The sequence below is a fragment of the Carassius auratus genome, chromosome 29, assembly GCF_003368295.1.
Source record: "Carassius auratus strain Wakin chromosome 29, ASM336829v1, whole genome shotgun sequence".
NCBI lineage: Eukaryota > Metazoa > Chordata > Actinopteri > Cypriniformes > Cyprinidae > Carassius > Carassius auratus.
Window position 1 is genome coordinate 15,152,630 of NC_039271.1, and position 15,531 is coordinate 15,168,160.

At 38.2% G+C, this 15,531-nt stretch overlaps 2 protein-coding genes across 8 annotated transcripts in view; both read right to left on the reverse strand.

The window, feature by feature from the left end:
- The window catches only part of pawr (PRKC, apoptosis, WT1, regulator), a 57,685-nt gene extending 52,447 nt beyond the window's left edge, over nucleotides 1-5,238 (reverse strand). Inside the window, exon 1 of the mRNA XM_026209819.1 lies at nucleotides 4,455-5,238. Coding sequence (XP_026065604.1) covers nucleotides 4,455-4,937 — 483 coding nt within the window. The 5' untranslated portion in view covers nucleotides 4,938-5,238. The remainder of the gene's footprint in view (nucleotides 1-4,454) is intronic.
- A 6,764-nt stretch (nucleotides 5,239-12,002) lies between these two features.
- ppp1r12a (protein phosphatase 1, regulatory subunit 12A) overlaps nucleotides 12,003-15,531 on the reverse strand; it is a 58,469-nt gene continuing 54,940 nt past the window's right edge. For all 7 annotated transcript variants that reach the window (XR_003276414.1, XR_003276416.1, XR_003276415.1 and 4 more), the window contains one exon: nucleotides 12,003-13,699. Coding sequence is in view for 3 of the 7 variants with exons in the window: in XM_026209825.1 (XP_026065610.1) it covers nucleotides 13,613-13,699 (87 nt within the window). In the remaining 4 variants the exon portion in view is untranslated. The remainder of the gene's footprint in view (nucleotides 13,700-15,531) is intronic.

Consider the following 15,531-nt stretch of genomic DNA (forward strand, 5'->3'; position numbering starts at 1 on the left):
GGTTGTAAAACTTATTCGTTCCTCTTTTGAACCCTGCCCACCGATACTAAAGGCTTCAACTACTGAACTAAGAAGCACCCGCATTTGAACACAGAAAAATATACTTTATATGAGCAACAGGTCATATAGTTCATTCTCTATGTGATGGCTGGAGCACATTATTAAGAGACAACTCAATCTGCAGCAATGTGCCACTGACGCTGACAAAGCACCGAGATATTTCTCAAGCAAACAAAAAGAGCAAGTCTAAACACACAAGCCTGGAAAAGGGCTATTTATAGAGTTCATACCTACACCCTGTCTACACCAATGAGGAAGAGTGATGAACGCACAACCGTGACAATCAAACGGCTAGCTAATACATGTGCACACAACGTGACCATTCTTGTCCTAAGAGACAAACCCAAACGCAAAAGGTGGCGCTATCATCATATATGCATCATTACGACGGAAATAACTGGCTCGCAAAGAAAATGGCAAAACATGTCATGAACCATAAACAAGGAAGAGCATAAATGCTCAACTCAAAGTAAGTCCGTCTGCGTCAATCTTTAGAAGACAGGACAGCTAGGTAAGATGGAGCGAAATGTAATCTGAGGAGAAGGGTGACCGCTCAGAGGGCTAGTACAGGGAGTCTTGGTCTCACTGCATTCCAGCTCTCCGATTACGTGTGCTGATTTGATCCGACAGTTAAATGGACGTAGTACATTGTGCTTTGACTTCCGAGTGGTACATTAACAAGGCTTGACATCCAAGAAACCTCCCCTGAGCCTCGTAGCGGGACCCGGAGTATAAAGCGAGACTCTACCCGTTTTATCAAGACTTGATGCTCATAATCTCCGCTTAATGGCATTACACTTCTGGAGGAGAGCATGAAGGCATAGTAGCCTCTAAGTGGTAACAAATAAATGCAGGAATTTCCCTTATTGAAATGATTACTAAAAATAGTCCACTACTCTTGGTGTATAGCCTGGAATGTTCTAAAAACAAAAAGGAGAAAGCATTTATAGCTGGCTGTTTACCTTGCTTACCCATGATTCAATCTCAGAGGTATTTGTAGCGTTTGATGTGACCTTGTTTGGAAAAAAAATGGTGACTGCAAAACATGCCGTCCCATGCTTGTTTAGGCGGCAAAGTCTCATTCCAGGCAGTACACTGCTGCCAACAATCATGGCAAACCTACAAAGTCATAAAACTGCTAAATTTTATTTTTATGTTTGACGTGATACGACTGCAGTTAACCAAGGTGCAATGTTTTATTTTTGACATTTAGCAACAGGTCACCTACCGCTAACAATAAGTTGATCAACAACCGCAGGTTTAAAACACAGCAGTCCACAAGATGTACGTAAAGAAGGCCCTCGTGCTTTTATAGAACTATTTGACTTCCTCTAGTCGTTATATGCCTGTATGAAGGCCTTGTTTGGTTAACCAGACCCTACCGTTCTCTGAAAGCAGAAGGAAATGTTAAGGACCGTTTTTATCCACATGCTTCCAATTCCAAACATTTGCCAGTTAGTCTAGCTTTCCTGTCCAAATGTCACAAATGTACAGCAAATTCCCAGTGGCTTCAAAATGTAAAGAGTAAGGTATGATCTCTTTCAGCATTGCAGTATGTCAGCGTAGTCAAGCTTTAGATTGCCAAACTCCTTCTCAGAGATTGAAAAACGACCTGGCTCATTGCCGCTAGCAACTCCTTCAGCAAGAAATAATCATAAATATTTATTCCTCAAGGTTGCGAATTCCATCCAAATGGCACCCAATATAAAACAATCGCCCTGCTGATGGACAGCCATATTCTGGTTCATCTCCCGTTCTCCTGTGCTAACACCAACTCAAGGTTTTCACACTACATAAAGTTGAGAATGCCGTTTATTCTGGATTTTGGAATTTGAAATGGAAAACCGCCAAGCAGACCGGACATGGAGGCTTTTATCTCCAAACGCGTCGTGAGGAGTTTGAGACTCGGCCAGACGTCAAACAATAGCATTCGCGTTTATTAGAGCAGCACTGATCCAAACATTCTGAAATTAAAACAAACTTCTCACTCACCCTAGCTAAACATAACACAGCAAGGGGACATTTATCAAATGTTCTGGCTGGTGATGTGAACTTTCAGATCTGAAATACTAAGCAAACAAGTTATGGATTAAAGTTACAGTGGGACATATACATATACAAAAGGCTGAGGCTGAGGTGTTTGCAATGGATTGCACACTTGCAAAGTCAGCAGCAATTCATTACTGACTAATTACTCTGAGCCGTTTGGGGCAGGCTTTATAGACATTATCAGCTCCAATCACAACAACAGCGGGAAACAAAGTTTAGCTTTAGAGACGAGAGCTGGGAGGCTCCACAAGTGTCCAATAACTCACAGCGAGCTGCTAAATGCACACGGTGGAACAATGAGCCCTATAAATTTGAAGCCACGGCAGGAAGTACAGCCTACGGAAAGTCCAAATGTCTGGTTTACTGCATATCTTTTCTTGAAAAGCAGCTCGAAGAAGGATAGTAAGTGCATTTCCACAAAACCAAGCAGACATTGGACCTGTTTGACATGTCCAAGACATGCAAGACATATGGTTGGACACCAAATCAGGCATTAATGATAGTTTCAAGTAATGGGAGACTGGCTAAATGTGTTTAGACAGCAGGTCATGGCCATTAACTGCCTTCACACTTTCACACTCACTTCAACCCTAAACAGAATAAAAATAAATTGTCCAAATGATAAATGAACCAGCCCCACATTCGCATTCTTGCAGTAACAGCCCCAGAGAGAGACCATGGGGCAATAGTGTGTATACTTGCACACTTATCTCTCATAGACCCCCTAACATTAAGTCTTGGCCTGCGCCCACTTCCCAAACTACTTTCCCTTGGCACAGCGCAAGAGGCTAATGACGGGATGTCTTCAGCCAAAGCAGACATACTGGTCAGCCTCCAACAGCAGCTATCCGCGGGTCAGTGGAGCTGGTTGGTACGCAGACATTCACAGCTCCAGTATGTACGCCAGTGGCATGCTGCGTTAACAAGCCTCCCTTTGCTCATGCGGGGAATGTAGCGGGTTGAAAGGGCGAGAGGTAGCAGTGGTAACCAGGTGAAATTTATGAGTCAAGTTGGCATGTTTTGGAGGCCATTTTTTTTTATGATCAGCAGATGAAGTGTCTTAAACTAGAGGAACAGCTGTACCATGTTCTCCATCATCTACATCACATGATATGGAATGCTATTCTGCAAACCACAGTCATAATAAATCATGAAACAGAGAAAATACGTATAACATTATCTCAATCTGTTCCTGATCAAACTCAGTGCCTTTTAGTCTTGATTTATGTGAGAGTTGCTGGGAGAAGAACATGCTTTGAACAGATATTTCACATACATTACATGAGGAGTGAATAGACGGGACTGACATTTAACGATGGATTTCAGATTACAGCTTTTTCTACTTCAGTTTCACAACTTGGCTGAAGTTGTATCTATGCAAGCCATTGTGGTCGCAAAAATGCCAGTTTGCACAAATGGACCAACAGATCACTTACAAAAGAGGTGCTATGAAAAATGGCATTTCCACCTTTTTCTGTACAATGGCAAACAAATGTGTCCAAATGTCTGTAAGTAAATATGTTTGCAACTCCAGGGCAGTAGAAACAGGATGACAGATAGTTAAATTCCCCAAGTACCAAAGTTTTAATGTGTTTTAAATATTTTTTTGGAAACTAGCATGATGGTGATACCACAGTATGCTTTGAAATACATGGAAATACATGGAACACGAACAGTCAGTTCTTCAGTGTCATGATATGCATCAAAGTATCGATACGAAATAACCATTACAATGATTTTATAGACACAGCACCACTGTTATACCATGTTTTTATACTTCATTTACAAAACCTGGTTAAAATTTAGTTACAACTCGGTATGTGGTCCAACAGATCACTTACGCAAAAGTAACACTTTATAACTGTGTTTGACATGGTGCCATCGTGGAGATTATTCGGAAACTAGCATAGGGGTAATACCATGGTATTTTTTTTTATTACATGTAAATGCATGGCATAGTAATATGGCAATCTTTCAGTATTGTGGTATATGTCAAAGTAGCATGGCCAAGTATCCATTATCATGGCTTTTTAAAACTACTATTAAAGACTCATGGTATTGACATCTTTATTTGTACAATGGCCAATGTTTGTCTATTTTACTTGCTATTGTAATGCCATGTTTTTATACTTAATATACAACGTTTAGTCAAGTTTTGCCAAAATAAAAGACCACCCAATAGATCCTTAAAATTTTAACTTTTTATGTACAATGCTGATGCATTGGAAAACCATGTAAATGTATCGTTTATGACTATTGTAATTCTAAATATCATCTGAGACCATAGAACTCCTGCTGCTACCCGGATGAGACGGTTAACTTTAAAACAAGTGAACTCGACTCACCTCACTGGACGGTATGCTGACAACACCTGTTGACCTCCTCTTCTCTCTTAACTTCCTTTTCTCTATCTGTCCTTTGCCCTTTCTGGCGCTGGGTCCCGAGCTCTTCTTGTCTTTGCACTTGCTGTGTGTGGGACTCTCCTTATCACTGTCCTCCACACCAGCGGGGCTCGAGCTCTCCCCCTGCGGCACTCCGCTCACTTTCTCCGGCGTCTTCTTCAGGTTTTCCCCGAGCTGCTCGGGTTTCTTGGGCTCGTCGTCCGGTCGCTTCAGAGTGGACAAAGAGGGAGACCGGGCCACCGGATAGGAGGACGTAGAAGAGACGCAGTTAACGTTAACCGAGCTGCCGTTGTTGTTTAACTCCGTGTTTCTCCCTGTGGCGGCGGCGATATCTCCAAGCATCTTTGCTCTCATCTTTTCGCGCTTTGCTTTCCATTCCTCCAGAAAGTCTGTCCCGCTGTTAGATTTAAATCCTCCTGTTGCCATGCTTTCCTTTTAAGATCGACTCGTGCGACTTTGTAAACACAGACAGTAACAGTTCAACTGTATTTGGTTCAGATCCGCCACATTCCTCAGAAGTGTTTGAAGATTGTTTTAAAACAACAACAAAGTCTGCTTTTAAAGTTGACCGAAACTATCATGGAGTCGCTTTAAAAGACTAAAAGAAACTGTCGAGTAAACTGCCGCCTCGAAAGATAGTATCCGGTGAAGCTCACCTGCTCCGCGCGCGAACTTTCGTCAGGAGTTCAGGTGAACTGATCCGGTGGAATGAACTGGATTAGTTACAGGCGCTCTCGAGCGCCGAGTCCTGCCCCCAGTTTCCGAGTAGTTACGAAAACCAACGGAAATAGCCGAGAGGAAGGTAATAGGGAGTTGATGTTACAATTTTCACATTTAGCAATCATTTTCATCTTTTTGTAAATTTAATTAATAATTAAATATAAACACATCTACTTGTATTTTCTTAGTTTACCCTGCACTGTCAGTTCATATTATTTCACTTTAGTTTTAGTTTATTTTGCAGTAATAATACAATATTTTTGTATATTATTTGCGCTATCATTTAACATTGCACAGTTTGTTGCTGGTTATTCTGGAAGAGATAGATAGATAGATAGATAGATAGATAGATAGATAGATAGATAGATAGATAGATAGATAGATAGATAGATAGATAGATAGATAGATAGATAGATAGATAGATAGATAGATTTCTCCACAGGACATAATGAACTAAAAAAAAAAAACTAAAGGAAGAATTAGTTTTTAAAGCCCACAGAACCATAGAAAATACCTTTTTATTTAAATGGATAGTTCATTCTACAATTATAATTCTGAAATAATATTACAAGAATCAGTGGCTACTAGCAATTGTTTGGTTACCCAACATCCTTCAAAATATCATCAGATCTTTCTAGTTGGTTCTTCTCAGCCAGACACACTGCCAGAGATAATTGGAAGACATTTTAAGGGGAAACATTGGGTCTATAAATAGCCTGTGATGTACCCGCTGAGGTCCCGCGAATGCATTTTTAGAATGTTTCAGTGGGATTTGAGGAAACTTACTCATTGCACAAACACCCATCTATCACTCACTGCTTTGGCTCGTTCTCCAGCACAAACTTTACTTCCCTTTTAAGTCGATTCCTCTTAGCATAGCAATAATGCATTTTTCTAAAGGAGCAGATAAGTGGAGAGTCACTCCCACTTTAAGAATTAAATTTAGTTTGCTTTCTTATCAGTCAAGTCTTTTCTCAAAAGCTGTCTGATATGTTTGCTTCACCGGAGTGATTCCCTCACTCTCAATATGTGCTACCTAAAAGAGTTGGGAGATACTGAATGTATTGATAATGTGTTTCAACCGATTCATTCTTTTATGGATCCCACAGTGAATGCAAAATACTTTTCAAACAGGTATTTGTAAAATAAAATACCTAGAGAACAAGCATATTTGAAAACCTTTAACCCACCTATTCCGTTGTTTTAAACTAGAAGTGAGGACTAGAGTGACAGATGTTTTCTGTGTGTCATCTGATGGGCTTCACATTTCAATTCAGAACTGAAAATCACACAGGATTAATATGACAGTCAAAAGTTACATGCATACAGAAATATGCTGTCACTTACAGTGATTTATTTCCTTTATTCCTTATTTAATATTAACTCTGGCAAACGTGACTTCATGTAGTTGAGCTCTGCTGCATTAAAGTTACTTATACCTATAATGATATATATTATACACACACACAGCAGCATCAAGAAAATAAATGTACACTTAAGTCACATTTAAAATAAATGAATGTCATTGCATTAGATACATATGCACAATAAACAAAGTAATAAATAATATATAATAATGCAAATATATAATTAACTAATTAAATTATAATTAGTTCATTAAAAACTCATTTAAACACATTTTTGTGATTCTTTTAAAATAACACAGTATTTGTGGTCTCAAAAATATATATTTAAATGGAATATTTGTACATTTAAATAATTTGTCACATCACAGAACCATTTAAGTGAAAAAATGGGATAAAAATGTCAACTCAGTTTATTAACTGTCAGCTTTTTTATTGTTCATCTTGTTCACCCAAACATCTCAGATGCTCCTCTACTGTCAGCATGTTTCCTGGTTGAATGGAGGCACGGGAATGATTTCAAAATGACCACATGCTAAAAAGTACCAGCTGTCATTTATTCACCAAATGTCCAGCATGAATTATTAAGTCACAAAAGCTGTACAACTAAGAAAGTCTATTCCAGATGCTTTTGATTCGGTTCTCGATGTCCCAGTTATGCTCTTCTGATATTAGTCATGAACTGAAACGATCAAACCGCACAATAACAGTAATCTTGCACAACACATAACTTATCCAGTCAGGTTTGTACTGTACAGTGGCATGTTTTCATCTTCACATGCTTGTTTTTGAAGGAAGACCTGATGTAAAGAACTTTGCAGTGCAGCTGAAATAGATTCAAAGATTTTTTTGTGGCAACAAAGTTGTCAAACTAGATAACTTTATACAGGAAATGTAAATATCTTTGACACAAAGCTCATATTAACATGCACATTGTTTATATCTTGTAACTTTACCATTGAAACAGTATTTTGATTTTCACAGACTGGCCAGTTACTTCTTTTGTAACCGCTCGAGTCAAATATTGTATTTTATTTTTATTCATTTTTTATCAACAAGTGTTGTCGGCTGAGTTTAACCTATGTATCTATCCTGGAATTTCGTCTCAAAGAAATATTCATTCATGCTGTCGATTACCACAGGGATTAATTTTGACCCAAAAGTCTATGGGGTGCAGTGTTTCTGTCGAAAACAGGTTTCGAAAATAAGGCCACAAGTGAAAGGCATTCTGAATGGTTTTCAGCACTGATATGAATTCTTCTGTACAAAATGTCATTCTGAAATGTAAAATTGTCTAAACTGTTCTTTTTGGCAGATTAATTTCTGTTTATTATCTTGTTCTGAGTGGATTTTCTCCACTTTTTTTGGTACCCTTAGAAAGTTAAACAACATCTAGCAGCCATGACAGGAGTTTAAAACCGGACATAACATTGTTCAGACAGTGTTAGTAAGTGATTCAGATTAAATTAACACACAATTTTTAAGCACAGTGGCGACACTTTCAGTGGAGTTTGTATCTTATCCCGTTGAGTGTCTTGCCCCATAGACCTCCATTGTAAGTGCATTACTGTAAACACGATTCTGAGGGACGAGACGAAATTACAATTTCTGTTGTAATTGACAGCGTGCCACGGTTCCAGGAGAACAAGAGATGAGCCTCGACTCTGGAGGCCAATCTCTGGGTCTGCGCCAGATATTCAGCTGCAGCCCAATGGCCTGGAATTGGAGGTTCCTGATGTCTGTCAGGACACTGCAGATTATTGAGTTTGAGCCGGCTAGATTAGTAGAAATGAAAGGAGGTCAAGTGGGGAATAAATCCTCAAATATCCTCAAGATCTCTAATTATTTTGGTCTCATTAGAGGGAAATATACCGGTACAACTCAGCTGGGGAATGGGGATTTAAGAGACTCAACAATGACGTGATGCCTGACTGTCAGCATTACAGAATATAAAATCACTGGAAAGCACTGAAGAAGTTTCACTAATCTCATGGAAATTGTATAATTATCAGGGAAATGACACAAATATTTAACACTTAAGATAATAACTACTAACACGGCACTATAGCAATAATTAAGTATATGTGATTCGGTACACTTTCAAACAAATCAGTCAATATTTTGATCCTTGTTGGTATTTTATGGGATGTTCAGCTTATTGTGATGTAGTTGTGTTCAAAAGCCAACACCAAAAAAAAAAAAAAATGTAATAAAAAATAAAATCTTTCTAGCTTTTGATGTTGAAGTATCCATTGGAAGTGGAGGGTGGATCCCATGGACTGGGAATGCAGCTGTGGAGGAACACACTGGAGTCTCCCACCACAAATCCCATCAGCCACTTCTCCAGCAACACAAATAAGACAACGTTTTTACTTGCAAACTTCATTCTGCAATACTGGACTGCATAGATAAACTCTGAGAGATGCAGACCTACATCACTAGCGTAATTAGTACATTTATGTGTGTAATATATATATATATAGACACACACACACACACTATCCATTATGCTATATCACCAAATTTTTTATTTAATGCATCAACTACTTGGCTTTTAATTAGCACAGGTTTTGTATTTTGAATGAATGAAAAAAAAAAACATTATTTTGTCATCAGCTTTTACTGGGAACACTTCAAGTGTAACAAGGTGAAAATAAATAAATAAATAAACCAAAAAATAAAATTGTAGAAAAATATTAAACATTTTTAAATACCGTTTCAGCAAAATTAGGTTTTAGTCCAATATTAACTAGCATTTACACGGAAAAGAAAATCCTCTCTGAATCAAACTGACTTGAACTCAAGCAAGAAAAAAAAAAACTGAAGCAAAGAAAAATAATGTGTGCACAAAAAGTCTTCTGTGGAACAAAAACATCATCTGAGCTTTCATCAAATTTTGTCTAAAACTGATTTTACTTTTGGCAGTCAAATCAAACAATGAAGTATTCTGTATTTTATGCATATAGCAAATAGCATAATGCAGAAATAATAAGATTATGGCACTATGCATTTGACAGACAGCACTACTTTCCTTAATATTAGAACACACAGCTCTGATTAATGGGTGATTTATGATGATTATCTTCATTATAGCTATTCTTTATTTCATTTGCCAATACCAGCTGAACTTCATTCAGCAAGTTTTGGTGGATAGTGAACTCCACCAAGCAATAAAATGCTCACATTTACCTTTTCCACAGCCTTGTGTGCTTGTATATGAACCGTTTAATCACATAAGTGTTAACATGAAATGTGACATGACCCATACACTGCTGCAACTCATCCACGTCGGCCTGCTGCATGGGGCAAATCACCAAAAAATGAAAGTATGCAATCTATTTGTTTCTCTAACTGCTTTGGATTCTTGTAATGTTCCTACTTTTAAACTGGGAAACACTCCAATCTTTTCCACATTTATTTTTGTCCAATAAGTTTTGAAATAGAACCAGAAAGAATGAAGGGGTCTCTGCAGACTTAAATGGAAAAGAACAAAAAAAAAAAAAGGAGAAAAGTCCCATTGCATGACTATGTGCAATTACTGCCCATATAGCCTCTTAATCCTCCAATTATTACTGCATTATTTGGGCTCTTCATGCCACAATGAGAACATGCAGCATTCGATGCCAAACACATTTATCAATGCAGTCTTAACAAGGAGTCTGGAAATGACTTTGCAATTGTGGTTCAGTGAGAAATGCTAAAATAAACTTAAAGTGACAATGCAAACAAAAATAGACAACGCTATCAACACTTACACACCCTCATTTAGTTTCATGCAAAAATGATTCTTACTTGCTGAAAGAAATGTCCTTTTTGGGGGAACTATCGCTTTAATTCAAGATGTTTTATCTGGATTTGTCTGTGGACAAATGCCTTTGCATGAGAACATTTGGTAACTTCAAGCCCCAGAGGGAAAAACAAACAAAATATGCTTGGAGATTTCACATAGAGAAATACAAGCCTTATGTAAGATCAGAAAAAAAGGAATTACACTCACAATACTAATCAAGGAACACTTTTCCTGCTTTTCCTGTTAACAAAAGCATGCCAGGTTGAGATTTGATTGGAGCAGAGCATCTGGAATGATAGCGCTGAGCTCAGGCAGGCGCCATCTAGTGGTGCTGAAGCTGCTGTGGACTAGGTTCCTTGAGTTTTACCTTTTCTAAAAAAACAGCATCTGATTTGTATGGAAGCCCATTTCCGGCACTGAATAAGGAAAATGCATATATATATGGCTGACATGTTCTCAGAAAAAAAAGTCTGAATTGTGAGTTTATATCTCGTAGTTCTGACTTAATTTCTCAGAATTGTGAGTTCATATCTCGCAATTAAGGCCTTTTATCTCGCAATTGCGAGTTTATATGACGCAATTCTGAAAAAAAAAGTGAATTGTGAGTTTATATCTCGTAGTTCTGACTTTATTTCTCAGAATTGTGAGTTCATATCTCGCAGTTCTGACTTTATTTCTCAAAATTGTGAGTTTATATCTCGCAATTAAGGCCTTTTATCTCACAATTGCGAGTTTATATCACGCAATTATGAAAAAAAAAATCTGAATTGTGACTTTCTCAGAATTGTGAGTACATATCTCGCAGTTCTGACTTTATTTCTCAGAATTGAGTTCATATCTCGCAATTAAGGCCTTCTATCTCGTAATTGAGAGTTTATATCACGCAATAATGAAAAAAAACTGAATTGTGAGTTTATATCTCGTAGTTCTGACTTTATTTCTCAGAGTTGCGACTTTGTCTCACAATTGCGAGTTTAATATCAAACAATTCAGACTTTATTTTAAGAATCGCAAGGCCTTTTCTCTCACAATTGCGAGTTTATATACGCGCAATTCTGAGAAAAGAAAATCAGAATTGTGAGTTTATATCTTGCAGTTCTATTTCTTAGAGTTGCGAGTTTATATCTCACAATTAAGGCCTTTTATTTCGCAATTGCGAGTTTATAACACGCAATTCTGAGGGTAAAATAATTGCGAGTTTCAAACATGCTTCCATAGACTTGAAAAAAGTAGAATTTAATATTTTTTTTCCACTATCATAAAAAAAGTGCAAGTGCAAGATCCCTGTAAAACTTGGGACTATATTCAAAGATTATTCCTAAAATCATATCTAGAAAATTAATTTAATTGTATTTATTATTATTAATATTATTTATTTATTGCTCAAAGTAACAAAAGAGAAGCATCCAATCCAATAATCCTTTTTCAATCCCTGAAAACTCATGAAAAGTACTTGTATGTATGCATTTATTCATATAAGAATGGACTCTGGATCTCAACAGGCTGAGTTTATTACATTTAACAGCATAATAATCTGACATAAGATTACTAGTTCGCACATCTAAAAGCATTTGAGTCATCAAAAAAATAAAAATAAATAGGACACAAAAGCAGAGAGATTTTTACAATGTACAAGTTTATTTTAATTAACTCTCAGTGGTTGGTAGTCACAGCACAGCTTGCACGGATGAAGCCACACATCTATTTTACAAGATGATGGGAATTTTAAAAAGAAAGAAAAAAAACAACAACAAATTAAAAACCTAAACCAAAGAGGAGACAGCTGACAGTCCAACTACAGCGACATTTTTTTCCCGACTACAGTATTTAGTAAAAGGCCACTGAAATGCATAAAACGTTTTTCTGATGCATGGACTTCATCTGACACGGTGGCAAAAGTTGGCTAAACCGGACAGCAAGACTCCTGACATGGCATTGACAGTGCATGTAGACATTGTAAAAAGGACTGGGTTAGCGATATCTAGGATCTTCTTTTTAGTGACAACACCTTGGCTAATACAACAGCTTAAAAAAAAAAAGAGAGAAAAGTGAAAAAAAAAGAAAAAAAGAACAGCACTCTTCCAAAGATACTGAATAAAATGTATGAAATGTAGTGAAGCAATTATATTATTATCTCACAATTACCGCGAACACTTTTAAAACTGAGAAAAAGAGAAAAAAAAATGCACTTAAGAAGTGCAGCCTCCCCTCTTTGAAGAGGGCGGCTCTATTGTTATTCAATATCTTTTCCAACTATAAAAAGAGGAGGAAATAGTTAAAACACTTTGTCCTCTGGAGTTGGTATATTTCAATAGTAACAGACAGGGAACCAATAAATGCATGCCATGTGCTGGTCTCAAACGATACATACAGGTATATACAACTTCACTCAGTACCTGCTAAAACAACGTGAGGAGTACAAGATATAAACCAACAACTACACTACAAACTCAAAGAAACGAGAGAAAGAAGTCGGGGGGAAGAGGAAAGAATCCAAAAGTGGTGAAAGAGTGAACATTTACTAGTGACGGACTCATTCTTAAAGCATTTGTATAGAAAGAAATGCATATATTGCACATAAGTGAAAGCTTCAATTCCACAAGGTCCACCTAATTGGTAAAGCCAGGGGTCCGTCAAAAGAGAGAGAGAGAGAGAGAGAGAGAGAGAGGAGGAAGTGTGCGGTGCGTGCGCCAACATTGTGGAATGCTGGGAAGTCTTCTGCTGAGAGACAGTGCCTCGGAGGACGAGGCGGGACTTCTAGCACGATTAGGGGTGGATGATGAGGACAGGAAGAGGACATGGAAGGAGAGAGCTGCACATTGCATAACTCATCTATACAGAGCGGAGCAAAAAAAAAAAACAACAACAAAAAAGAAGGATAGATCACAAAAAGAAAAAAAAAGTGGCACAAATAAAATCAGGTGTTCTGTGACAGCCAAGAGAAATTTGATGCAAGTGACGTATGTACAAACTAAGGCTTATTGGTTAAATAGTTTTTCGAGGCTTTCCCCGCCCGCAAAGTGTTCAATGCCATTCTCTCGTCTAACGCTTTTCCTTAGTTCTGTAAACGCAGTGGTTCTGTGTGAGGGGTGAGGTGGTGAAGCGAGGGAAAGCTGAGGACTGAGAAACCGAGGGGGGGAGACGGAGCCTTCTTGTCGCCGTTGTCTCGTATTAATATCTAGATGTGCAATACCGTTTACTGTCGGAGGTTGTGGAGAGGGTCTTTTCTATTTGGAAAGCTTGCTTATGACTCGGATCAGCGCTCCGTTCTCGTCCTTTAGCCTCTGGTTGTCTGCTTTCAAGTCTGGTAGCGTCTGGAAGAGAGAACAGGAAAGGGACGGGTTAAGATTAACAGACAAGGACAAGTGCTGTGTTGTTGGGGTGGCTCTAGATGCTGCGGTTTGTTAATTGCGGCGTCCTTCCTTCCTTCGAACAGCACTTCCGATTAGAGCTGGGCGATATATATCTAACGATATGATCATGCGCATCTAGTCAGTAAATCTGGTCCCATGATTAGCGCTCAATCGCCATCACCTGCTTTTAAATGAAGCGGCATTTAATAGACAGAGCCGTAGATCAGTGACAAGCTACGCAATATCGCGTTCATATTGCGTATTCATCAAAGGCGATAATGAACGCGATATTGCGTAGCTTGTCACTGATATACAGCTCTGTCTATTAAATGTCACTCCATTTGAAAGCAGGTGATGGCGATTGAGCGCTAATCATGGGACCAGATTTACTGACTAGATGCGCATGATCATATCGTTAGATATATCGCTCAGCCCTACTTCCTATTCAACACAACCCCCCTTTTTACCGACATGGTTATGGTGCCTGATCTAGAATCACTTTTTATACGTGCAATTATTGCAATAGCAAAATAAAATAATATAATAATTGCTATAGCGAAAAAGAAACATAAAAATAATTCCAATTGCAAAAGTTGCTCTGAAATCAGCGGAAATGAGCCTGGTTCTGAGTTAGCAGATTCCTCATCACGACAACCAGCACCATTTCGGTAAAAAGCACCGGGAATCCACACAGGCACACTGCAGATCAATGGGAAACCATAGCCATGCACTCTCAAGATTAGAACAGAACTCAGGCCAGACGGTCCTCTCTCTCTCTCTCTCTCTCTCTGTGTGTGTACACACAGAGTCCTTTTGTGTGTCCTCGACTGGACGGAATAAATAAAGAGGCTTGAACACAAGTGTCTGTATAAACCACAACACTGAGTGCTACTCGACACCTGAGCTGCGTCGGTCTTCAGGTTACAGATCTGTAGCTGAGATTTCACCACCACTGTCCTCACTGACCGTACAACACTGAACAGATGGATAGAAGTCAGGAAAACTACTCTACTAATTGGACTAACTGGAAAATGTAAATACAATCAAACAGGTTTACGAAAAAGAATCAGTTAGGAGCAACTAGCTGAAGTAATAGCCCAACCATGAATGAAAAAGTCATCATCGTTTATTCATCCTCATATGGATCCAAACCTGTGTGGCTTTCTTTCTATTTGTGAACAACTAAAGGACGTTAAGCAAAAGCCCTGACTTCATTTTCTCACAAAAAGCCATCATGTGACCTCATAGGTCCTAAAAATGAATAAGACTAATATGGACCACTTTCATGGCCCTTTTTTTGCCCATTACGAAGTTTTACAGTCCCAGTAAGCTTAACTGTACATTTTAGCTACCAAACTTCAACTAAAGAAAGTCATCCAAGTTTATAACACAATGGGGGTGAGTAAACGATGACAGAATGTTCATTTTGGAGTGAATTATTTCTAAAATAAAAGGCAAAAAATTGTGTGCCAGTGAAGAACTTTAGATATTTTGCAGGAACGCAAAGAAACAACTTCCTTGTGATAAACTTGGCACTGACAATTACATTTTAACGATGTAATGATACTTCCCAAGAGAGAGGTTTACAGTTTGAGTACTGCAGTTGTAGACTGGAAAAATGCATTGAAAACGGTCCATAAAAACAGTGTTAAAGTAAGTCACAAAACGGAACTGAGAAAAAGAAATAAGTAGACAAAAAAAATAATAGTTATATTAAACACATATACAGGTAAGCATCCAAAAATATGTTTCATTCTGTATACAATTGGCTGGATTACGCTAGAAAAGCTCCA